This window comes from Mauremys mutica, chromosome 2 (genome assembly GCF_020497125.1).
Source record: "Mauremys mutica isolate MM-2020 ecotype Southern chromosome 2, ASM2049712v1, whole genome shotgun sequence".
Lineage (NCBI taxonomy): Eukaryota > Metazoa > Chordata > Testudines > Geoemydidae > Mauremys > Mauremys mutica.
In genome coordinates this window covers 110,467,419-110,490,619 of record NC_059073.1, presented here as the reverse complement: position 1 = coordinate 110,490,619, position 23,201 = coordinate 110,467,419, and the positions used below count along the sequence as shown (strand labels likewise).

The 23,201-nt window shown below is 38.8% G+C and overlaps 1 protein-coding gene across 2 annotated transcripts in view; it reads left to right on the top strand.

The window, feature by feature from the left end:
- CDKAL1 (CDK5 regulatory subunit associated protein 1 like 1) overlaps positions 1–23,201 on the top strand; it is a 636,289-nt gene that overhangs the window by 260,281 nt on the left and 352,807 nt on the right. For both annotated transcript variants that reach the window (XM_045004929.1, XM_045004930.1), the window contains exon 8: positions 1,359–1,479. In XM_045004929.1, coding sequence (XP_044860864.1) covers positions 1,359–1,479 — 121 coding nt within the window. The remainder of the gene's footprint in view (positions 1–1,358; positions 1,480–23,201) is intronic.

Below are 23,201 nucleotides of genomic sequence, written 5' to 3'. Positions count from 1 at the left end.
ATTATTTAATTTTCTAAGCAGAGCTATTGGTATAGTAGGAATGAGCAAACTTGCTTGGACCTTGTTTTTTATTTGAGTTGAACTTGAAATCCATTTCACTGAAGCAATTTGGACTTAGTTCAGTTGCGACTTCATTGTTTATTTAATGCTTTTCTTTTTTTTCTCCTGAGGGTAGTTTTATATTTTAATGGTATATTTAAAAACAAAATATTCATGGCAAGCATCATACATTATCAAAGAAGAGCTTCCTACTTTTCCCCGTCTTCTATTGAAGATGATGATTCTAATAGCCTTGAAGAATATTTTATTTATTTATTTATTTTACTAGTAACCTTTTCCCATCTCTATCAGATGTCCTGCCAGGCCTCTTTCCATCTCCATCAGATATCCAGCCATGAGTTTTACTTGCTTTACCCTCCTATCTCAATCTAGGCTTGTGGAGATATGGCCCTCAAGTGTTCTCCTGTTTGTCACTCTGGGGCATTACACCCAATCTCTGGCTATTATAAAGACATTGTTTGTTCTCTTCATTGCAATATTTTGCTTTTGAAGGTGAGTGAACTGCTGGCATGTGTGCTTTGTAAGTCTGTAGGCAGGGGACGTGGAGACGATGTAGCTGATACACATCTGCACACAGCATGAAAATATCACTTGTAGATAGCGCTCCTTGTGCACCACTGGCTTTAGGAAGTAAGTTATGATGACGTTCATTCTCTGACCTTGGGGTGTCTCGTCTGAATCTGTACAATATACTATCACCCTGCCAGTAGAGACTTAGTAAGCATTTTTGTTTAAATTGACACAATGAGAATAAATTAGATCCAAAATTTAGGTTCTTTCATGTAATAAGCAAGTGGTTTTCAACCTGTGGTTCGACTATGGCTAAGATTCCCAAAGGGGTTCACATCTCCATTCAAAAATTTTTAGGGGTCTGCAAAAGAAAAAAGGTTGAAAACCACTGTAATAAGCTTTAAGACCAATTAATTAAAATTTAATTATTTAAAAAAAGAATTTCTATTCATATTTTTTAAAATGTAGAAATAGTTTTAAACCCTGCCATGCTTACAACTGAAGTATTGCAGTGTTTTGCTAGTGCTTGAGGACATGAAAGTGAAGCTGTTTAGTTCATTTTCATTTAATAGGCTGAGAAAAGTAAATTAGATTTTTAATGTGATTTATTTTAACTGTTAGTGTCCCTTTATACATTACTCTGTTGGTGGGCAAATTATTACTTTTTCTTTTCTTTTTTTCAGGGTTTTTTTTAAATGCAGACACTTGATATGTGTAGAACAATAAATTAAAGTAAAGTGATGGGATTCATGTTTAATATGTACTGTATTTTTGTGCTTCATTTGAAGGTCACTCTGTGAGACTGCTGGGTCAGAAAAAAGATAATGGAAAACGGCTGGGGGGAGCTCGATTGGATTTGCCAAAGATTAGGAAGAACCCACTGATAGAAATCATTTCCATCAATACAGGGTAAGCATCTTCCAAACTTACTTATAAAATATTCAGCACTGCCTAGGGAATTCAATTTCATTTTTCTCTAGGCCTGGTCTGCACTCCTTTGAGTCATGTAGCAAGAAGGAGGCAAAAAACATTATAAAACCAAAAAGGATTTTAAATGGTGTTCTTTCTAAGAAAAGAAATCTTCATTTGCTTGTGTACATTCCAGTAACTTTTCTATCAGGAAGACTTGTGTGTTTTTATTAAAATTATTTTCTGTAACATCCCTTTATTATATTACTTAGAGGTTTCTTATACCACTCTGCCCTGAGGTAAGTATATTTAAGAAGATTGTGGTTTATTTTATGGAAATGAAACCCTCTCTTCTTGTTTTAAAGTGAAGTGGGCTTTTAGTACTATATCTTTTTACTGTGTATCCCTCATGTTTTATATAATTAACTAAAAATGTATTCTAAAAGCTACAGTGGAGGCGTGATTTTAAACTGACAAAAGTAACTTATTACAGTTAAAAAGGGATCTGATATAAGGAAAAGATTGTTAGGAACAAAGTCTGTCTTAAAGTATACACTATTCTCATCACTCCCATTGAAGTCGGCAGCTATTGTGTGCATGTATCTGAGTGTATACTAGAGTGATGGGTGGAAAATACTGTGTTGCACCGTCATAACTCTGTCTTTCGAGATTAGGGTACTGCTTTTTTTGTTTGTTTGTTTTTTACTTGTCTTACCACTGGCGTACTGTTGATGACTCTTGATATTTGCCATAATTTTCAAGGATGAAAAGTAGTTCCACAATGACTACACACAGCAGGTTTCTCAGAATGTAAACATCATATAATCAATGAAGTATGGGACACAATTTATCACTCTTATATTTTAACTGTGTCCATTTTAGCTGTCTGGCTTTAGAATGCTGTTTGAGAGGTTTTTTTACATCAATACTGTATTTGATCTGACTTCCTTGTTCAAAAGTGGATTGGAAAAAGTGCTGAAATTTAGTTTTTGGTACAGTACACTTCACTGAAAATTTAATTTGTGTCAGCTACATAGTAAAAGGAAGAAATGTTACAGTTGTTACAAATGTACTGAATATTGGAAGGAGCTTTGAGAAGGCTACAATTTCTAATGATCAATTAAATTGATCCTATTTTTATGTTTCCTCTTTCTTCTCTCACTCCCCCCTCCCCCTTCCTTCAGGGCCCTACCTGGCTCAAAGCTCCTGTCTGCAGCATTGGTGCATTCAATCCAGTCTAGCCTGCCTCTACTCCATTGGCTGCTCTACCAGATTAGCCCAGCATACCTTGTCCAGCCACAAATTTCCGTGTCTCCTTTTCAGATCTGTACATATAACAGAGAATTGATTAGGTAGGGAATTAATTGGGTGTAGAGAATCTGTGATGGCAGCTTCTGCTTCCACCCACTGAGAGTCGGACCATAACACTATCATAGTAGCACATGTCATGAGCCCCCACTCCTCTCAGCATGCTTGGCCCCTGTCATCGGCAGCAGAGCCCATGCAGGGAGCAGGCCACCGCCACCTTCCCAGTCAGGCTCCCTCAGGCAGCTGCTACGCTGCACAGAACAGCGACCCAGAGCAGCCAGCTTCAGCCATGAGAAGTGGCTCCATTCTGCTCCCTGCCCAGCCTAGCTGCCAGGGTGAGCGGCTGAATGTGCGGGGAGGACAGGTGCAACGGAAGGAGGACAGAGGCCACCGCCTTGCCCCTCCCACAGGTAACATGGGGTGGGGACAGTGTGGCAGCCCTGGGCTGGGCTCAGAGCAGAGGTGGGGTCAGAGCAGACATGTGGGGCGTTCATGTGTCCTCCCCTTTAGATTGTCCCCCCCCGTATGGGGAGGCACGAGTCGTTGGGATACACAATGCAGTCCTCCTTTCTGTACTTCTTACTCCTACTCCCGTCACTTATCAGAAATTGTCACTCAGGGAGGCACTAGAGTTAGCTATTCAGACTCTTACATACAACAAGACAGCTATGAAGACCCTATGACTTCAGCAGGACTTGGGCTTTTAGTCTTGATTCCCCAGGGTATGTCTACACTGCAGTAGAACACCTGTGTCTGGTCCGTGTCAGCTGACACACGCTTATGGAACTGCAGGGCTATAAAATTGCAGTGTAGATGTCCAAACTTGAGGTGGGGGCGGGATTTCTTGTGTTGAATCAGATTGATTTCCATGTCCTTATCCACATATCTCATTTGGTCCTCTACTTTTATTTAGGCCTCAGTCATGTGTAGTATGTGATTATCCATATTTAAGCCCCTCATTTTGCATTTTATATACTATTGGGAAAAGGGTCACTGAGCTGTTTCATTATCTGCATGATCTCCTGATCTGATTTCTCTGCCTATCAATTTGAAGTAAGTTCAGAATGCCATTCTGTAGCACAGCTTCATTTCCATCTAGGGAAAGATCTTCTTTACCTTTTCCATGGTTTAATCCATATTGGTGCCTGTTTTCTGACCTCCTTGGCCAGTCAGACTTTCCACTGAGCAATTCAACTGGATCAAAGATTGGTCTGGTCCTCTCCCTTCTGATACAATGTTCCGGCTTCCTGAGTCTTCTGCTTCCTAGTTTGTAATGCCCCTTGGTACATTATCTAGGGAGCAATTCTCTATTCAAGATTACAATTAGCCTCCTGGGTTATTGGCCCCTTCAGTCTGAGACAACACAAGAATCCCATGCAGTCCCCTTTTACCGTCACTTCCATCAGGTCCATTATTAGGCCACTTACAGGCCACTTACCATTGGGCAACAGGCTGAGTTGCTAGACTTTCCTTCCAAGGAACTAGGGCCATTGGCTATTTGACTTGTAGATCTGCTGGCTTACTCACCCAGCAGGATTCTGGAAAAAAATCTGTGTCTACTATTAGAAGTGATTTGGAGGACTGATGCTTTTTCATTCACCTGCTAAAAGAGGTATAGTTAATTCTAAACTAATCTGTCCAATGTAGAAATTTCTATGGCTGCTAACCTTGTAATACTAGAACACCTAAATGAAAAGTGAATAACTCACTTGGTATTTCCAGATAGCTTTAAGACACATTTTATTTTATTGCAGAAGGCTCTGATGCCTCTTACCGCTCTTTGTTGTTTCCCAAGACATTCCTTTCAGTTTTGTAGTATTGTTTCTTCAGCCTGTTGCCATCACCAAGGAGATGAAGGGGCAAACTCGACAGAAGAATTTCAAAATGTAGTTTCACTTGTAATACTTGGTATGTCCTATGCATCAGCTGGCCTGGAACTCACTGGAAAGAAAACATTAACGATGTGTGCCTCCAGTCCTGTTCTGTCCTTCTCCATGTAGAATAAATATATTGGTTCTACAGTCTAAAGGAGAGAGTGATATTCTTTCATTATTTCACCCAACCTTTCATAATTTTCCATCTTAATCAGTTTTAGATTTCTTTGGTAACTTTTAAATCACTCTCACAGACGCTTTATTCAGAGTTCTAACACATTACTGATCTTTATTTAATCATGTGAGAAATACACGGTTCTATACAAAGCTAATGAACCCTACACATTTCCCCTTATTCTAGCTCGCCCTTCTTTTGTGAGTCCTTGGGGGACCATCTGTGTTCAGGTAGGAGGGTCATCATATCCCTCTCCAGGTTTATCTGGCTCCTGCAGCAGCTTCCCTCCCTTTAAGCTGATGGAAAATGGTTGAAGAGAGGGAGAAAATAGAGCGGCTTCTGCCCTTTATAACCTTCTAGTCTCCTCTGTCAGGTCAGCTTAAGCAGGTGACCACAGTGTCTTACCAGGTGACTTCATTGCTAGGTGACCTTTCCCCCTGCTGAACCAGTTCCTCTGGGCAGGGGCCAGTCTTTTGTCTAGAGCAATTAGGTTTCAATGGAGGACCATCCAGATTTAAAGACTCTTCTCAAACTCTTTGTGTTGACAAGTATCAGAGAGGTAGCCGTGTTAGTCTGGTTCTGTAAAAGCAGCAAAGAATCCTGTGGCACCGTATAGACTAACAGACGTTTTGCAGCATGAGCTTTCGTGGGTGAATGCCCACTTCGGATGCATCCGACGAAGTGGGCATTCACCCACGAAAGCTCATGCTGCAAAACGTCTGTTAGTCTATAAGGTGCCACAGGATTCTTAGTGTTGACAAGTCATTGTATACCTTGGAGGATTCTAGGACCATACTGCAATCTCTTGTCATATACATACCTGCAAGCAAACATAGATTTAGTACAGGGGTTCTCAAACTGGGGGTCAGGATCCCTCAGGGAGTCGTGAGGTCTTTACATGGGGGGGTTGCGAGCTGTCAACCTCCACCCCAACCCTGCTTATCTCCAGCATTTATAATGGTGTTAAATATATTAAAAAGGATGTTTAATTTATTTGGGGGGGGGGTCGCACTCAGAGGCTTGTGATGTGAAAGGGGTCACCATTAAAAAAAGTTTGAGACCTACTGATTTAGTAGATCACAAACTGTGCAGAAATTCTTGGATTTCCAAAGCCCCTGTGAGCCACCTATGAAGAAATCTAGGTTTCAAAGAAAGAAACCAGCCCCTACATCTGCTTTGACTCACAGTTCAGCATCTTTGAAGAATCAGTTTTGACAGAGTGGTTGAGAGTCAGGATCAACCCCACGTTATGATCTTTTAGCTGCACCAGTTTACCCACCTTGTCTCCCTTTGGGGACCACTTCTCTCACTTCCAGCTGGCATGGGATCAGATTACATCAGACAGTTGGGTGATGGAAACTTATCTTGATGTCAGAGTCCTAAACAACTTTGTGAAAGTGTAGAAGTACAAGATGATGACTCTTGCAGCTATAATTCCATTGTTGGATCCAGGGGATTGTTTTTTGGCCCTCAGCCTTTAGGATGTGCATTTTTATGTCACGATTCACCCATTACACAAGAGATTCCTTTGGTTTCTGGTAGACCAGGACCACTTGCAATACCAGTGCAAATACTGGTTTGGATTTTCCTCTGCTTGAAGAGTATAGTCGAATGTTCTGGCAGTCACTGCATGTCTTTGTCAAAAGACAATAAATCTTTCCATTACTCAGTGATTGGCTGATCAAAGGCTGATCTTACAATGAGGTTCTTTCTGCTACACAGACAATCTTGATCCTATTACTCAGGCTAGGTTTCCAACTCAATATCAAGAAGCCCACATTGACCCCATACAGAGAGTAGAATTCATAGCAGCATGCCTCAATTAGTAACAGCCAGAGCTTTGCATTTATCAACAAAGTCACCCAGTTTTGTGAGATCTCTTTGTAATTCTCCTCAGTCTGCTTTGGACTTAACTATCTGGAAGCTCTTAGGGGATGTGTGCATATAAAAAGATCACCCCACTATATGATTTTATTCCTTAATCAAAAACTTTTTTATTTCTGGGTGTCCTTTTATTATCAAAGTAGACTTATTTCAGTCCCTTTAATCATTGCCAGATCCGAAGAAGAGCTCTAAGTAGCTCAAAAGCTTGTCTCTTTCGCCGGTGCAATAAAAGATATCACCTCACCTACCTTGTCTTTCTAATATCCTGGGGGCCAACATGGCTACAACAACACTGCAAACAGCTGATGTTGATGTCAGATGAACAGGAGGCTTTCTATAGCAGACAGCACGCAAGGAGAGGTGGGGGCATAGTGCCAGAAATCAGGGGGTACAAACAAATTGATGTCATGTAAGGGAAGCATGTAACCTGTTCACATCTTCTCAGAATTGCTGTGTGTGGATTTTATAGAGCAATAATGACTGTTTGGGAATTATTTGTTGCAATTAAACTGCATTAGTTTTGCATGATGACTATTGTGTTTTTGGCAATGATTTAGGTTCCTATTAGGGCAATCTTTGCCAGCATATGATACTTCACAGAGGGATAGAAAGGTCCCAAAGAGCACTTTAAGACATTCCAGGTTTTTGTCAAATTAAGTATGCTGTTGGTTAGGAATCAGATGTTATTACAATGGGGTCAAATTGTTGGCCTAATGTTCATCAGTGCTTAAGGAAAAGTGAAATTATTTCAGAACTAATAGATGTCACAGGAATGACATATCAAAAGAATGAGCACAGTTATACTGTTTGACTTTCCTGTCTTTTGCTATGGATTCAAGTTTCCCCATTGTACTTTATTTTCCTTAAGTAAAGGTATTTACCAGTTATGTATATATTCCTAAATACAAGGGGAAATAGATGGAAAATAAATCCATATAGCCAGATGAAAATAAAAAAACCCCATAAAATCTAACTTCAAGAAAGTTTTATAACAACTCAGAATCAATTAAACTTGTCTTACTTTGAATATTTCTCCCTCTGAGGTTTGTGCCACTGACTCTCTGTGGTCTGGTGTCACTTTTGGCTTCCTTTGTCCCCTACAGCTGGGGAAACATGTCTCCTGCAGGCTGCTGTTAGACTGTGCTTATCTTATTTGAAGGTTTTGTGTCAAGAGGAGCTGCTGCTGCCTCTTTAATATGGCTAATGAGCAGCCCGGGTTGGTTCCTGGTGCTATGGTGTGACTGCCTGGAAGTTTAGCCACTTGTCTTTTTAGAGTATAAACAGGACTGAGAATTATCTGGATTCTTTTTTACTGTGGCATGGCTTCCTCTGGAGAAGAATCCAAATTATGTTTGACAGAAAGTGAATACCCTCTTTTTTCCATACAGATGAAGCTGTGGCTTTTGTAGAGAATTGGAAGGCTGCCTTCTCTGCTATTCACTTAGGATTAGCAAGAGATGAGGAATTATGGGGAGGCTAATTCTATTGACTGTTTAGAATATATGCCATTATTAATGAGAGCAAAATCTTTGAGTCTTTAAACATCACTGATTCTTAGGGTGGTACCAGTAAAAGCTTTGTTATCTGGCATGTTGGGAGAATGGGGTGGTGACGGTTAGTCAAAAATTCTGGTTAAGTAAGAGTTACCAATGGAGGGAGGGATTTTGGGTGCGCTAGGGTGCTCAAGGCTAGGGGTTGGGGTCATGGGCTCTGGGTGGGAGTTTGGGTGTGGGAGGGAGCTCGGGGCAGATGATTGGAGCACGGAGGTGTTTTGGGGTGCCAGATATGGGCGGCGCTCACCTCGGGAGGCTCCCCGCAAGCAGTGACATGTCTCTCTTGCTCCTAGGTGGAGGTGCAGACAGGTGGCTCTGCACGCTGCCTCCACACACAGGTTCCTCCCCCGCAACTCCCATTGGCCGCGGTTCCTGGCCAATGGGAGCTGCAGAGCCAGTGCTCGGGGTGGGGGCAGCGTATGGAGCCCCTGTGGTTGTTCCTCCGCCTAGGAGCAGTAGTGACATGTCACTGTTTCCTGGGAGCCATGCGGAGCCAGGTAGAGAGCCTGCCAGCCCTGTGCCAACTGGACTTTTAATGGATATTAGAAATGCTGGTTTGTAGAGCTTTCTAGTTGGTAAAGTGCCGGATAACACAGCTTTTATTTGTATTGCATATTGTTTATACTCTGCTGGATTTGGGATCTCACTTCCTGGGTGACAGATGAAGTTTTCCCACCAGCAGTTGGCAAACATTGAATCCCTGTGTATATCTGACCATTGATAAACCATAACTTATAACTTGTATATTTTGTAAAAAGAGTTGATTGAATGTCTACATGATGTCTGTGTCTGAGATTTGTGCCTACTATATAGTCTTCTTACTCTTAAATATTAAAAATATTTTTTAAGGATACTGTGTATAAACTAATACATCTCATAATTCATAGTAGACACTTGATTTTAGAACACAAGATCAATAAATATTTTTGACTGGAATATAACATTCTGTACATAGTGACCAAGTAGTACAAGGGTTGCCAACCCTCTAGGATTGGCCTGGAGTCTCCCGGAATTGGCATTGATTTCCCAATGACTACTGAAAGCAAACTGGGAGATTTTAATGGTATATTTTAAGAAAATGACATTACATTATTTCCGGGGGCGGAATCTCCCAGAATAGCTTCAGTCAGAGTTGGCAACCCTAAGTAGTACACATACTTATGCTGGATTTCCTCAGTTTGTACATCTAATTACAGTTCAGGATAGACACTTGGAGCTGGATCTTTAAGAAATGTAAATTGATGTATAATTACACTATCTGAGGATCTGGTCTTTGATATTAAAATACATACTTTTTATAATTACATGTTTAGTTCTAGCACAGGGATCGGCAACCTTTGGCATGCGGCTCGCCGGGGTAAGACCCCTGGCGGGCCGGACCGGTTTGTTTACCTGCCGCATCCGCAGGGTCGGCCGATCACGGCTCCCACTGGTGAACCGTGGCCAGTGGGAGCCGCGATCGGCCAAAGCTGCGGATGCTGCAGGTAAACAAACCGGTCCAGCCCGCCAGGGGGCTTACCCTGGCGAGCCGCATGCCAAAGGTTGCCGATCCCTGTGCTAGCATGGCCTATTCTTTCCTCTTTTTTTGATATTTTGTTGTTTTCTAATTTTATGTATTTATATGTACAGTATATGTATCTGCTCCATTTTAATGCGGTACTTAAAAAAAAATACATATATAGGTGACACTACTGTGTGTCTCTGTTGAAAGTTGCGCACACACACAATCCTTGCCTTGTCATTCATTTTTTGTTATAGCATCTGAAAAGTTAGTATTTCAAAACTTGCAGAAACCACACTGTTATAGCAGAGAGATGGAAAAAAGTTGTTTACAGTGGAAAGAATAACATTCTATGATTGATTTTATTTTATTTTTTGCCTGTGGTCTCTTTCCAGTACAACTGACTGTAACTCACAACTAAGGTCAATATTTCCTAATTAGAGAATTTAAATGGAGCCTGGATGACATAGTCATTGAAAAGTGGGTATTTTAAAATTACCAGACAGATCCTGTAATGATAGCTTTTCATATTTAAGTAATGGAACATTAAATAATTTTCATAATTTTATTTGCATACCATCATCCTGCTGAGTTGCTCAAGGTGCTGCATAATAACAATCATATTCAAAATTATTAAAAAAGCTACTCTTAAATCAAAAAGATTCTATCGTATATCAGAAAAGGGGTGTTGGAGGGGAGTGGGACATATAAGGGTCTCACTGCTCCCCAAAAGAAACAAGAAAACACTCTTGAGTGTTGTGGGTGAATATTAAGGTGGTGATCAAAAGGAGGAGGGATATTGCAGAGAAGTGAATTCCATACCACATCTATGTACCATTGCAGCAAAGGCTTCATGACTGTGAACTTAATACCCCATGGTGGGAGTCTGTAATGAGAAGACATTTTATGCATACAGAATAAATTTGTATTGAGTTTATCATGAAGGCCATGGGTCCATCTCACACATGCATGGTCTCACATCTCCAAGCATACCTAAAACTTGGGTGAAGCAAATCTATAACAAAGGTGTGTTTTCTCAAACCCTCTTCAACCATGTTTCCACCTTAACAATAATCTTAACCTAAAATTTATCAATGTTATTTAAGAAATAAGTAGGCAATGAGACACATAAAGGACTCCGAGAGTAACACTTCTAGTTTTTGTACAGTCTAGCTGCACAGTCAGCTGAGAGTGATCTGCCTTACCTTCTATCAGTTCTAAGTGTGGGAGTGCAGGCTTGGCTTACCAACAGGGAGAAGGTTGGTTAGTTTCTTTAGCACAGAATACCTGTGCTATCTGTTCTTTATTACTCTGAGTGGAACGTATCGAGATGTACTAGTTTTGGATGTTGCTGGACCTATGGGAGACTGATCAAGCAGCCTATGTAAAAGAAGAAAGAGCACTTTAAGCAAACAGAAATTTAGTTATTAGTCACGCTGGGTGATCCAGAATGTTAGTGGGAAATGGAAGCCTATTCCAGAGCTCAACTACCCTTATAGTTAGAAAGTTTTTCCTAATATCTAACTTCAATATCTGTTGCTGCAGATTAAGCCCATTACTTCTTGTCAGACCTTCAGTGGACGTGGAGAACAATTGATCACAGTCCTCTCTATAACAGCCTTAACATATTTGAAGACTATCAGGTCCCTCACTCAGTCCTCTTTTCTTAAGACTAAACTATAATATCAGATGCAGAACAGCCCGTTATGGAACCCCACTATATATGTCCTCCCAGTTTGAGTAGTCTTTCACCAAGTTGTGCACCCACCTTATAGTAATTTAATCTAGACTGCATTTCTCTAGTTTGCTTATGAGAATGTCAGGTGGGGACTATATTAAAAGCCTTACAAAATCAAGATATATCATGTCTACTGCTTTCCTCCATCCAAACCCTGTCAAAGAAGCAAAATTTATTGGGTTAGCTTGATGTGTTTTTGACAAATCCATGCTGGCTATTCCTTATAATCCTGTTGTCCTCTAGGTGCTTACAAATTAATGGTCCACTTCATCTTGAATGGTCCCTTAGACTACATGCTAGCTACTTATGCTAAACTATCTCTTCGACCTTGTTTTTAGCTGTGACACTATGTGCAGCTCGAAAGCTTGTCTCTGTCATCAATAGATGTTGGTTCAATAAAAATATTACCTCACCTACATTGTCTCGCTTGTGTAAGAAGTGCCAGTTTTATTTTCCCCTTTAATTTATCTCCTGTTTTCATGACAAACTGCATGTGTCCCACTGTTTCCTATTGAGTATTACTTCTGCCTATTTTTGTGCCAAGCTGTCCTTTATTTAGGAGTGTTTCAGTCCCTAGGTCAGACATGGCTGGCTCTAACACATGATCTTATAACCAAACTATGTTAGCTCCCTATACAATATTGTCAGGTTTAAGTCTCCTTGGTTCTTACCTTGAAGTCTCTGAAGGGGTTGTGCCCAAAATACTGAAAGTATCACCCCTACACTCCATGATGAAAACCACTGTCATCAACTCCATCTCTGGTGCACAATGAAACCGCGCAGTGAAAGGGGAAAGCTCATTTGTGCTGTTGACAGATGGCATGGCAGTGTGCACTATGGAGTTGTGAGTTCTGAAGCACACTAACATGCTGTGGACTAACAGGCCTGTTTAGATCCTGCTGGTGCACATTAAAAGTTCCCAAGTGCAGTTTAATGTAGTATTGTTTCAAGCGCAGTATGTTAAAGCACACCAGGGAGCTTTTAGTGTGCATCAGCAGAGTCTACATTTACTAAATAGTGTGCAACACATTAGTGCACTTTAGAAAGCAGACCACCAGAGTGTGCATTGCCACACCATGCAGACAAATCCAGTTTCCTTGGGGACTAACCCAAACCTGTGGGACACCCTCCTGTGCAAACCCCACTACTTCTGTTCCAAGTGCAACATACACGTTGTTAGCCTTAATAATGAAAGTACATCATAAATAAATGTAAACAAAAACAAACAAACAAAAATAAAAACGACCACCATTTTCTCCCCGGGGAAAGGAATGACACACTTGTTGGATGCTAGACATATCAACAGGAAGCCTTGACACTGGTGACTGGCATGGTGTAAATGCCTAAAACAGAATGACCTTAAAGTGTCATTCCCCAATGCTTAGTTTCTATACATTAGGTATTTACCTTTCAATAACTTCCTGTTTTCATGACAAACTGCATATGTCCCACTGTGCTGCTACCTTTTGAGCATTCTTTTGAAAGCATTTCTTGTGCAATGCTGTAAATCTATTCAGCCCCCAGATAAGAAGAACTGAACTCCCAGTATTCTGATCCCCTGCTGGTGGACTGAAGTTACCCCCATTGGAAATCCCCAGCCCAACCAACCCAATGTAGTGTATTGAACCAACATCTATTGATGACAGAGACAAGCTTTCGAGCTGCACATCTGCCAGTGTAATTTGATATACTGAATTTCATCTATCTCATTTACAGGGACACTTGCATTCTTTTCTTACTATTTTCTGAATTCCTGCTGCAAGACATGAGTTTCTATTCTTCCTAAAGTAGCTGTGCACAAATTTTGTTTTTTTTATTAATTATTTTTAAGTCAACAGAAGCAAACTGATATCTAGCATTTTTTTAGGCATTTTGTTGATGTGTGTGGACATTAAGAAAAGAATAATTTAAGCAAAGGTCAAGTATGAACATTATCAGGGGGTAGCCGTGTTAGTCTGTATCCACAAAAACAACCAAGAGTCCTGTGGCACCTTAAAGACTAACAGATTTATTTGAGCATAAGTTTTCGTGGGTAAAAAAAACCCACTTCTTCAGATGCATGGGAAGTATGAAAATTGTCACCCATCACATGTTTATCTAACTTATTTTTAAGCTAATATGCAAGTGTCCAACAATCACATGTCTTTTGCATTGTAGGCTAATGCCAGACTTAGTGTCTTGTTTTGTTTTTAAGAGATAAACATTTAGTGGTTTTTGGTTTTGTTTCATAAGTGTGTGAGTCATGAGCATGGTGTGTTGTAGCTTTCCTTCAAACTGTTGCTTGTTTTTCAGAAAGTAGATTGTGGCTCAGCATCTAGTGCTGATATTAGACTAAAAATTGCAGCTGGGAACGTGTTTACAACAGGATTTGCTTAGTCATCTTTATTCTTCCAGTCCTTTGTACTTCTTTGTTGGATAAACTCTTTGACATTGATATACGCTGTGTTTTCTCCAAATTAGATTTTGCTTGATTATTCTGTTGCTTTCCAAAGTTAGGGAACAGATACTCATGCCTGATCTTAGTATTGGTATTGATTTAATATTACTCCTCATACAGAAGCCTTTTGTCTTTAAAAAAATATTTCTCTAGAAAATTAAAACTTAATGCTGTACATTTAATTTATATTACTTTTTTACTTCACCACTCAGACATGTAACCAAGAGCCAAAATGAGAGGTTTAAGAAAAGTAATAGCAGAGAAAAAATTGTAATTTTATGTGAATTAATTCATGCCATAAATAAAATTTTCTAAAACTCCAGCTTCATGATTCAACATTGCTGACTGAGTTAATTTAGAGATGTAAATTACAGTAATATAATAACAATTCCTGGCCCTAATTCAGTCATGATTTAAATGACTGTGGTGTGTTTGGTGTAAATGGTAATGATAACATACACTAGTATTCGCATCCGGTCAGCATGAATGAGTGTAATTAATGCTGTATTGGGTTAGTTTATGTCTGTTATTTATAAGGGGATCCTAAATTTCAACATGGCCAGCTGAGCACATGTGAAAGCATGTACTGCCTTTCTGCAGTAGATCCTCAGAACCTGTTAGCTAACATCTTCTACCACATCTTTAAAGTCTAGTTTTGATAAAGCCTTTTGTGTGTAGGACCAAGCTTTGTACTCCGAAGATTTCAAAGAGTGTATGGGTGGCAGGAAAAGAAACTAACAGAAGGGTACAAAATAAAGTGTGTGGAGTGGAAAAAATAAAAGGGATGGGGTTACTTTATAATAAATTTTCCTTTTAGTTTCAGTTCATGCAGCACATATTCCATTCTGCTGTTTTCATGAATAAATAGGTTTTGCACACCCACCAAAAGCCAGTTTGGTGCAAGTTATATTTTCTAGGTATTTGATGACTAAATAATATCTAACATGTACATGATATTCAAGTTAAACCACTTCTGAATTTGTCACAGAGACTTCTATGGAAATTACACCCACTAAATGCGAATTTGCATTTGGCCCTATATTTATAGAACCTATCCACTGTAGCATTCTATGTGCTAAACAATAGACGTATGTTTGTATGGAGATGTACTGAGATGGCATCATTTATTAAGTTCCAAAAATTTAATATTAGAAGGAAAGTTTATCTTTCAATACACCTACAAAACAGCTTGTGTCAAAATGGAAAAAGAGGATTGTGAGAGGTGGCATAAAAGTACTCTAAAATGAAGAAACAAGTGTGGCATATGTGGCAAAGCAAAGACATCCCTTATGTTCTATGTCATTCATCACTGTTTCCATCCAATTAGTCTTTGGTCTTCCTCTATCTATAGTTCCTTGCACTCTAGTGTATATCCCCATGTGTGGTGTCCTTTCCAGTTTCATTCTTGACATACGTCCAAACCATTACAATTCTTTCCTGACTCTTCCGTAACAGTGTTATTTCTTGCCCTAGCCATTTTCTTATCACTTCATTTTTATTTTATTTTCTGCAGCCTTGACATTTTCAGTATTCCCCTTAGCCAGTTCATTTCTGCAGTCAATGTCTCATATGTCAGCTTTCCTCATACTCCAGCATTCTGGCCCCTGCAGCAGTATCAGCTTGACAGTTGTCTCATATAGGATGATATTTTTTTTTAAAACTGAAATGTCTTTAGCCTTCCTGATGTTGCAGTTTTCCAAATGTGGTAGTGGCTATTCCCATTCACCTTTTTATGTTATCTTCACGGTTCTTATTCCTCGGGGGGAGGGATAGCTCAGTGGTGAGCATTGGCCTGCTAAACCCCAGGGTTGTGAGTTCAATCCTTGAGGGGGCCATTTAGGGATCTGGGGCAAAAATCTGTCTGGGGATTGGGCCTGCTTTGAGCAGGGGGTTGGATTAGATGACCTCCTGAAGTCCTTTCCAACCCTGATATTCTATGAATACTAGTCCTCCAAGATCCACTTGTTCTAGTTCTTTGTCTCAGACTTCAATCTTCACCCCTTCTTCTTGTCTTCCAGTTGGTTTTGTTTTCTCCATGTTAATCTTCAGTCTGAATTTTTCTGCTTTCCTGGTCTATGTTGTCAGTTGTTCTCTGTAAAGCCTCCCTGGTCAATGCTATAAGGTCAATAGCAACTGTGAATCTAAAGTTACTCACTGTTCTTCCACATAATATAACTCCTGTTATTTCATCTCTATGCTACAGCCATTGTTATTGTATCAAGTTGAACAAATCTGGTGATAATGTGCACTCCTATGGAAAAGAATGTTTCCAACCTGCCAACTGAACTTCAAATAAGAAATTACAAAAGAATAAGGCTGTTCTTGCTGAGAAACGGATTGTAGGCAGTAGATCTCTGGTACGCTATATGAAAACAGTGATGAAATACAAACAACCAGAGTAGGACCTGCTTTTTGGTCTCTTTCTGTGTTTTGGGGAAAATACATCTTTAGAAGAGAAAAAGACATGCACAGTCTCTGTCAACAAGTGCTAGGACTGAGGTTTTGGGTAGTAAACATTTTGTGACTCCAGGTATATATGACAGCAGTTGAATGGTGTATTTGTGCTTTTACACCACTGGTCTTTTAGGGTTTCCACCACCTTAGATTGGTCCCACAAACAAGGATGGAGAAAGCTCTCACGCCTGTTCATAAGTCCTTCAGCAAAAAACAGGGAAGGCAAGATTTGATTTTCTCCATAATTCTGATTTAAAAGTGTGTGTGTGGGGCCAAGAAAGTTAACTTTGAAGCTTTCTTTATAAGAAAGAAACAAAAAATCACAAGCAAAACTTTTTCGTTTTCTATATTTTCTTTAAATATCATCTAAAATCTTTTAAAGAATTTTTTATAAACAATGTTACTGTACCCCCTGCATTTAGAAACTTTTAGCTTCCCCCTCTTTCTATTTATGACCAACCCACCTCGTGCTTCCATTTGCCTTTAGTAGTCTATAGCGGTAATGCTAATTATGTTTTACTTAATTATGAATTACTCTCCTGTCATGAATCCATTGGTGCGGGTAATGATGGACTGTAGAAATAAAATTGCTTTTTATTTAAGGAGTAATACTATAAATATTTAAGGAGTACGTGGGTTAATCTTTATGAACTATATAGATCAGATGAAACTGTTCTTTATGTTTATCCTCTGACTTACATTTACCTTTTGAAAAATGTGTAATTTAATGGAATTAGACGCTGCCTCTGTGCATTTCACTGAGATCAAAACCCAAATCTACAAGTTTTATAATCTGCTTTTGGCAGTGGACCATACATGTATACCCACATAACAGCCTTTTTCTTTTAGTACCTGTTACAGATGTGATAGTTGAGTTGCTCCACATCTCTGTTGTTAGACACACTCAATTCAGTTTGTTTCTCCTTTTTAATTCCTGCTTCAATTGTGCTAGTTTCACATGGGTTTGTTTCCCTAAGGTTAGCAGTGAATTTTGGGTTCATGAGAATCTAAGTATGACCAAGGGGAAATTCATAACAGAACTTATTAATTTTGCCAGGCTCTCAGTGAGATCTGTTTGCCGTTTGGGTTCTCATAGACACAATTCCAAGGAAATCTCAAGGTGTACAAACCTGCCGAGATTGGCTGACCAAAATCTGTTTGTTTCACACAGTTCTAGTACCAGAGTAACCTTGATCTTAAACCTCTAGAGTAAAGTTAATGGTGTCTGTGAAAGTATTTTTCCTGCCCCGGGAAGGAACCCTTCCTGATTTATTGAACAATGTGATTCCTTGCCTCATTGGCTTGTACATTCTGTAAGACATGGTGAAATTCTGGCTTCATTGAAATCAATGGCAAAACTCCCATTGACTTCAGTGGGGCCAGGATTTCCACCCAGTGGTCTAATGCTGAAAGCCATCTAGTGCTGTCTATCACTTAGTTCCATTCTATAGATTTTGTTCAGCCTTTTTTTTTTAAGAACAAGAATATAATGCAATACATATTTATTAAAAAGACTGCCAAAGGAACATTAAAATGACAAAGTAAACACTTAAGATTTGGCAAAGGTAATTATCCTTGAGAGCAACCTTAGCTAGGCTCCCATTTGCTTAGTGGGAGTTGAGCTGGTCCCTAAAATAATCTAACTGCTGATCTGTTTAGCTGGCTCTTTTTCTCCCTTTTTGGTTGTCCTTTTTTTCCACCAATGACTCTTCATTTAGATTAGTGCCTCTATTTTTCTGTGTATTCATATTTCTTAATATTCAGGAGCAGGGTATCTTCTGCATTTTCTGGACTATGGTGCCTAGAATGCCTGTTAGAGCCTGAATCCCCATTGGACTTTCTGTCCTGTTTTTTTATGCTCCAGTTTGTACATGAAGCAAATGTACATTTGTTGTCTCTTTTATTTTCTTTTAAATGTCTGACCCTGTCTATAGCTAATCCTGCAAAGAAAATGTCATCTAAAAAGAAAAAATAGAATCTGTGATAATCAGATGCAATTTTTAAATTTAACTCTAAATACATAAAAACTATGGTGTTCTTGTTTGTTTTAAAAAAATAAAAAGGAAAAGAGAAAAAGAAGCAAGCAAGCCACAATTTCTCTTAGAATTGGCAATAATTGAGGTGGAATAGTTTCAGACTCGCCACAGACTTGAATGGTTATAGAGAAAATTAAAGTATAAAAAGCTGATAAGTAACATGGAAGCAATTAGGCCATTCCAGTCATCAAGACACAGGCCACTTCAGGAGATACACAGACAGAACTGCATGAATGTAAGACAAAAGGCAGACTTTTTTTAAGATGGAAAAAAGACATCTCAGCTGAATCATCATTAGAGCAGGAAAATCAGAGAGAAAGATGGAGCAGTTCAGAATGATCAGTTATTTAGTAGCCAGCACTTCAGTTTCCTTTTCCTACATGATCCTGGTGCTTTTCACCATTGCTACTGATAGAGCTTAACCAATAGTAGCAGTGGTGGGAAAGTTTTGACAAAAAAACCTTGCATAGACAAAATAATTGGGAAGGGCTTCTTTTCAAGTGATAAATGTTGCATTTCTGTTTCTATTATGCAATTACTTTCACTATTATTTTACCCAGACAATTCAGGCCCATTTTCCCACAGACATTTTACAAATGCTTTTTTGGGAAATGTGTCTGATAACTATCTCAAAGTGTCTAAATTAAGCTTTCTAGTTTCAACACTGCGGAAATATAATCTCCCCCCCCCGCTCCCGGATGTTTTGACCAGTGTTAAAACAATGCCTTTTTTCCCAAGAATCAAGTTTGATACCTGTTGTATGTTACAGAATGGACTGCAACCTAATGTTTCCTGTGAGATTTCATCACTTTAAAAGGTTCTGTCCCAAAAGCCATTCAGGAACTGAAAACAATAGCTCTTATCTCAGGCTGTGGTCTACTTTTTAACAGTTTTCTATATAACTGGTTCAGTCGCTGTTAATTTTTGCTGATCCATGATGTAATAAGTGTATTGCTTATATAAAAGTTTGACTGATTGTTTTGCCTTTGAATGTCCCTACCATTTGCAAAGGATTGCTGAGGCTCTTTTTGTCTAGAAAGTGGTGAAATATACATTTTCTTAGTTTGCTTTATTTCCTTGAATACTGTTTAAGTTCAATGTACACATGAATTAAAAAACAAACCATTAGTTTAATTTTAAAACTTTTTGAGTTTAATCATTAATTATATACATATTTATAGTTGGCAGTAAAGTCAATATTTAATTATATAAATACAGAGATATCACTTACTGATCTTCCTTAAACATCCCCCTCCAAAAGCCCTGAACGTGGATTTATAGGTAGATTTATAAAGCTATGTATTGTTGAGCACTAAACATGTTTCAATTGCCTTAAGAAGGTAAATAATATAACCTCAGGATTTGCAGTGTTCCTTATATACAGGGAAATGTACTGAACACTGCACACTCTGAGGAAACATGGCATATTGAGGTTAGATAAGCTTTTAGTGGTCTGAGAGGCAGCATCTCTTCCTATTCACTCTCTGAGCAGTCAAGTACACGTGTTATGATAGGAGTCATAGACTTGAGTGGCTGCTGGTAGAGTGAACTCAGTATGGGGAAGAAGGGGTAGTCTTCACCTTGCTTTCCCTCATTCTTCCAATAGAGCTCAAATTTGTGAATCTTCAGGGTGCTCTGCAAAGCCTTTCCATTTACCAAGGCCTATGCCTACAGTGGTGGCTGGGCCAAATTCAGAAGCTGATCAATGGCTATATCTACATTAGGGATTTCTGCTAACACAGCTATGTTGGTCAGGGTGTTGGGATATTAGATGAAGTACATGAAGAAAAGTACATGATTTTGGGCAATGAGTATGGAGCAGTATCTAGCTAGGAAAAATGTGATCACAGATTAATTCATAATGTAGTCTCACTGCTTGTTGATATTTTAAATAGCTATGTTTAACTCTTTTAAATGCTCTTTTTCCTGATTTTCAACAGTATATTGTAATGAATGTTATGGTGCTGTTTTCTTAAAAGCAGTTACTATATAGTTAACCAAGGTATTATAGCGCATAGCTGCTTTGCTTCTATATGGTTAACTCAGTAGACTTACATAGATCTTTTATATTCAAAGTGCTTTACAATCATTATTGGATTGTCTCACAGCCTTTTGAGGTTGTTATAGATGATACACCTATTTTGCAAATAATGAATTGAATCAAAGAGGTTATGTGACTTGCCCAAGGCCAGAGTGTGGCGCTTCTGTCTGAGTCATAGTTAAAAAATTAGAAGATCTTGTTACCTGGTCCCAGTTTCAAACTACTAGACCATGACTTTTTTCTTAATGGATGGTTGTATTTATTCTAATTTCCAAGTTGCTAAAACGTCCACTGTCTCCCTTGGGAGCTCTATGACCATTTAGGTATAAGTGCAAAGATCCATTATTATTCAGTTGCCACTGTGACATATACAGTTCTGTGTGTGCCTGAATCACCCCCAACTTGAGTGTGAGAGTTGAGTTTCACACAAAATATTCACACATTAAAAATACAAAATACAAATCGTATGATTATGATCTATCAAACCAATGAAACAACCACCCCCAAATAAAATAGGAGAGTCACCCCATCATAGGTGAGATATGACCAAGTGGAAAAAGCTTGCCCTTAGGCTCTTCTGTAGAAGAAAGCTGTCTTTTCAAAAGTTCATCCTGCTCCCAGGTGATGGGCAAAGGATGGATTATCTACTCCAATAATAGTATCCTATAAGTGCATTGCAATTTGAGAGAAATGTTTAAACCATAAGCATTCCACACTCTGTGGAATTTCTCTGAAACGTGTTGAAGTTTCAGTATTATATAGTCCAGTGAGTGACTCTACTTGAAATAGTCTTCTTTTAAGAAGTATGGTTTGTAAAATTGTTTTTTTCAAAGAAGTTTCTGAACTTGTGGAACTCCTTACCTGAGGAGGTTGTGAAGGCTAGGACTATAACAGTGTTTAAAAGAGAACTGGATAAATTCATGGTGGTTAAGTCTATAAATGGCTATTAGCCAGGATGGGCAAGGAATGGTGTCCCTAGCCTCTGTTTGTCAGAGGATGGAGATGGATGGCAGAAGAGTGATCACTTGATCATTGCCTGTTAGGTTCACTCCCTCTGGGGCACCTGACATTGCCTGTTAGGTTCACTCCCTCTGGGGCACCTGTCGGTAGACAGATACTGGACTAGATGGACCTTTGGTCTGACCCGGTATGGCCGTTCTTATGTTCTTACGTATTTTGGTTATTTACCTTAAATAGATATTTATATGATAGATCCTAATTTCAGAGAAGTCCTGTTTTTAACAGGTACATTTTCCCCACTTAAATAATTGTGGTGTTGGAACATTAATGTTAGGACTGCACTTCAACTGCAGAGTTAAAAAACAAAGTAATCTATAAAGAAAAAAGTCTTGCCTATTGTTTAGTGGATTGAAATAATCTGTTGGAAAATTGCAGAAAGTCAAGGTTAAGAGGACATTCATGTGTAAAATGAATGTGTGTGTTTGCACAATGTGCTTACTTTGGTAGCCATTGAATCAAGTTTAACTCAGTTCACTAAAAATTAGAAAATTGTTGAAGTGCAATACAGCGTTTTATGGAGATGTAATTCTAGCAAATATACATCATGTTTCACCCTATTACTGTAATATTACTGTTATAAATGTTTAATCCTATTACTGTTATAAATGTTTTGAATATTACAAATCCCATACCAGTAAGATAAGTATTAGCACTTGTGTTCTGACTAAATTCCAATTGAATAATTGCATTTTGCCTACCTAACATTTTTATATTGCTTCCAAATGGTTAAGAACGTCTTCATTTTTCTCTGTTGTTAATATTGGTTGGCACTACTAGACACGGTTGAAGTGCATTTTGTAATCTATAAGTGGTTTGTAAAATTCAAGGTCTTTGGTGGTCCTTGGATTGAAAGGCACTTTAAATATTTTATAGTGAAATCTTGGCTCCAGAGACGTCAATGGCAAACCTACCATTAACTTACCAGGATTTCAGCTGAATGTGTCTGTTCTCAGGCCTGGTCTACAGTAAGAATTTATATTGGTATAGCTTTGTCTCTCGGGTGTGAAAAATCCACGCTCCTGGGAAACATAGCTATATTGACCTAACCCATAGTGTGGACAGTGCTAGGTTACCTGTTGGGGAGGTGGATTACCTATGCTGATTGGAGAAGCCCTGCTGTCAGCATAGCTATAGCTACACTGAAGCACTACAGCAGTATAACTGTGCTGCTGTAGCGTTTTCAGTGTAAACATACCACTATTCTCATCTACTGCAAAACCCCACAGATTGGAGTAGTCTTTATTCCTCTGCTGTCATAAATGTTATTCCTAAATGGTCCTTCCTGTAAGGGATATCCTTTCATTTTCAGTATATTTTTCTGATAAATATTTAATTTTCAAAAATGAAAAGTCTTCTTTTACAAAATAGACCACTTAAGCACAAATTCACTTGAGTGGAGTAAAGTCTTATATTCCCTATCTCTCCATTTCAAAATTGCAGAGACATGAACAAAGTGCCTTATTGACTTAAGCAAATTTGAAAATAAGATGTAGGGTCCTAAGTCACTTGAAGATTTCACCCAAAGTAGATTTTTGATGCTTTTGCATTAAGCTAATTAATCTTCATAATTTTACATCAATGTATTTAATATCTTTTGTGATGTTTTATTTTTATTTATACACAGCAGCATTTAGAGCAGACTTCAAATATTTAAAGTAGGTTTGTGATTCATAAACACAAATTTCTCCTGTTGCTTCGGCA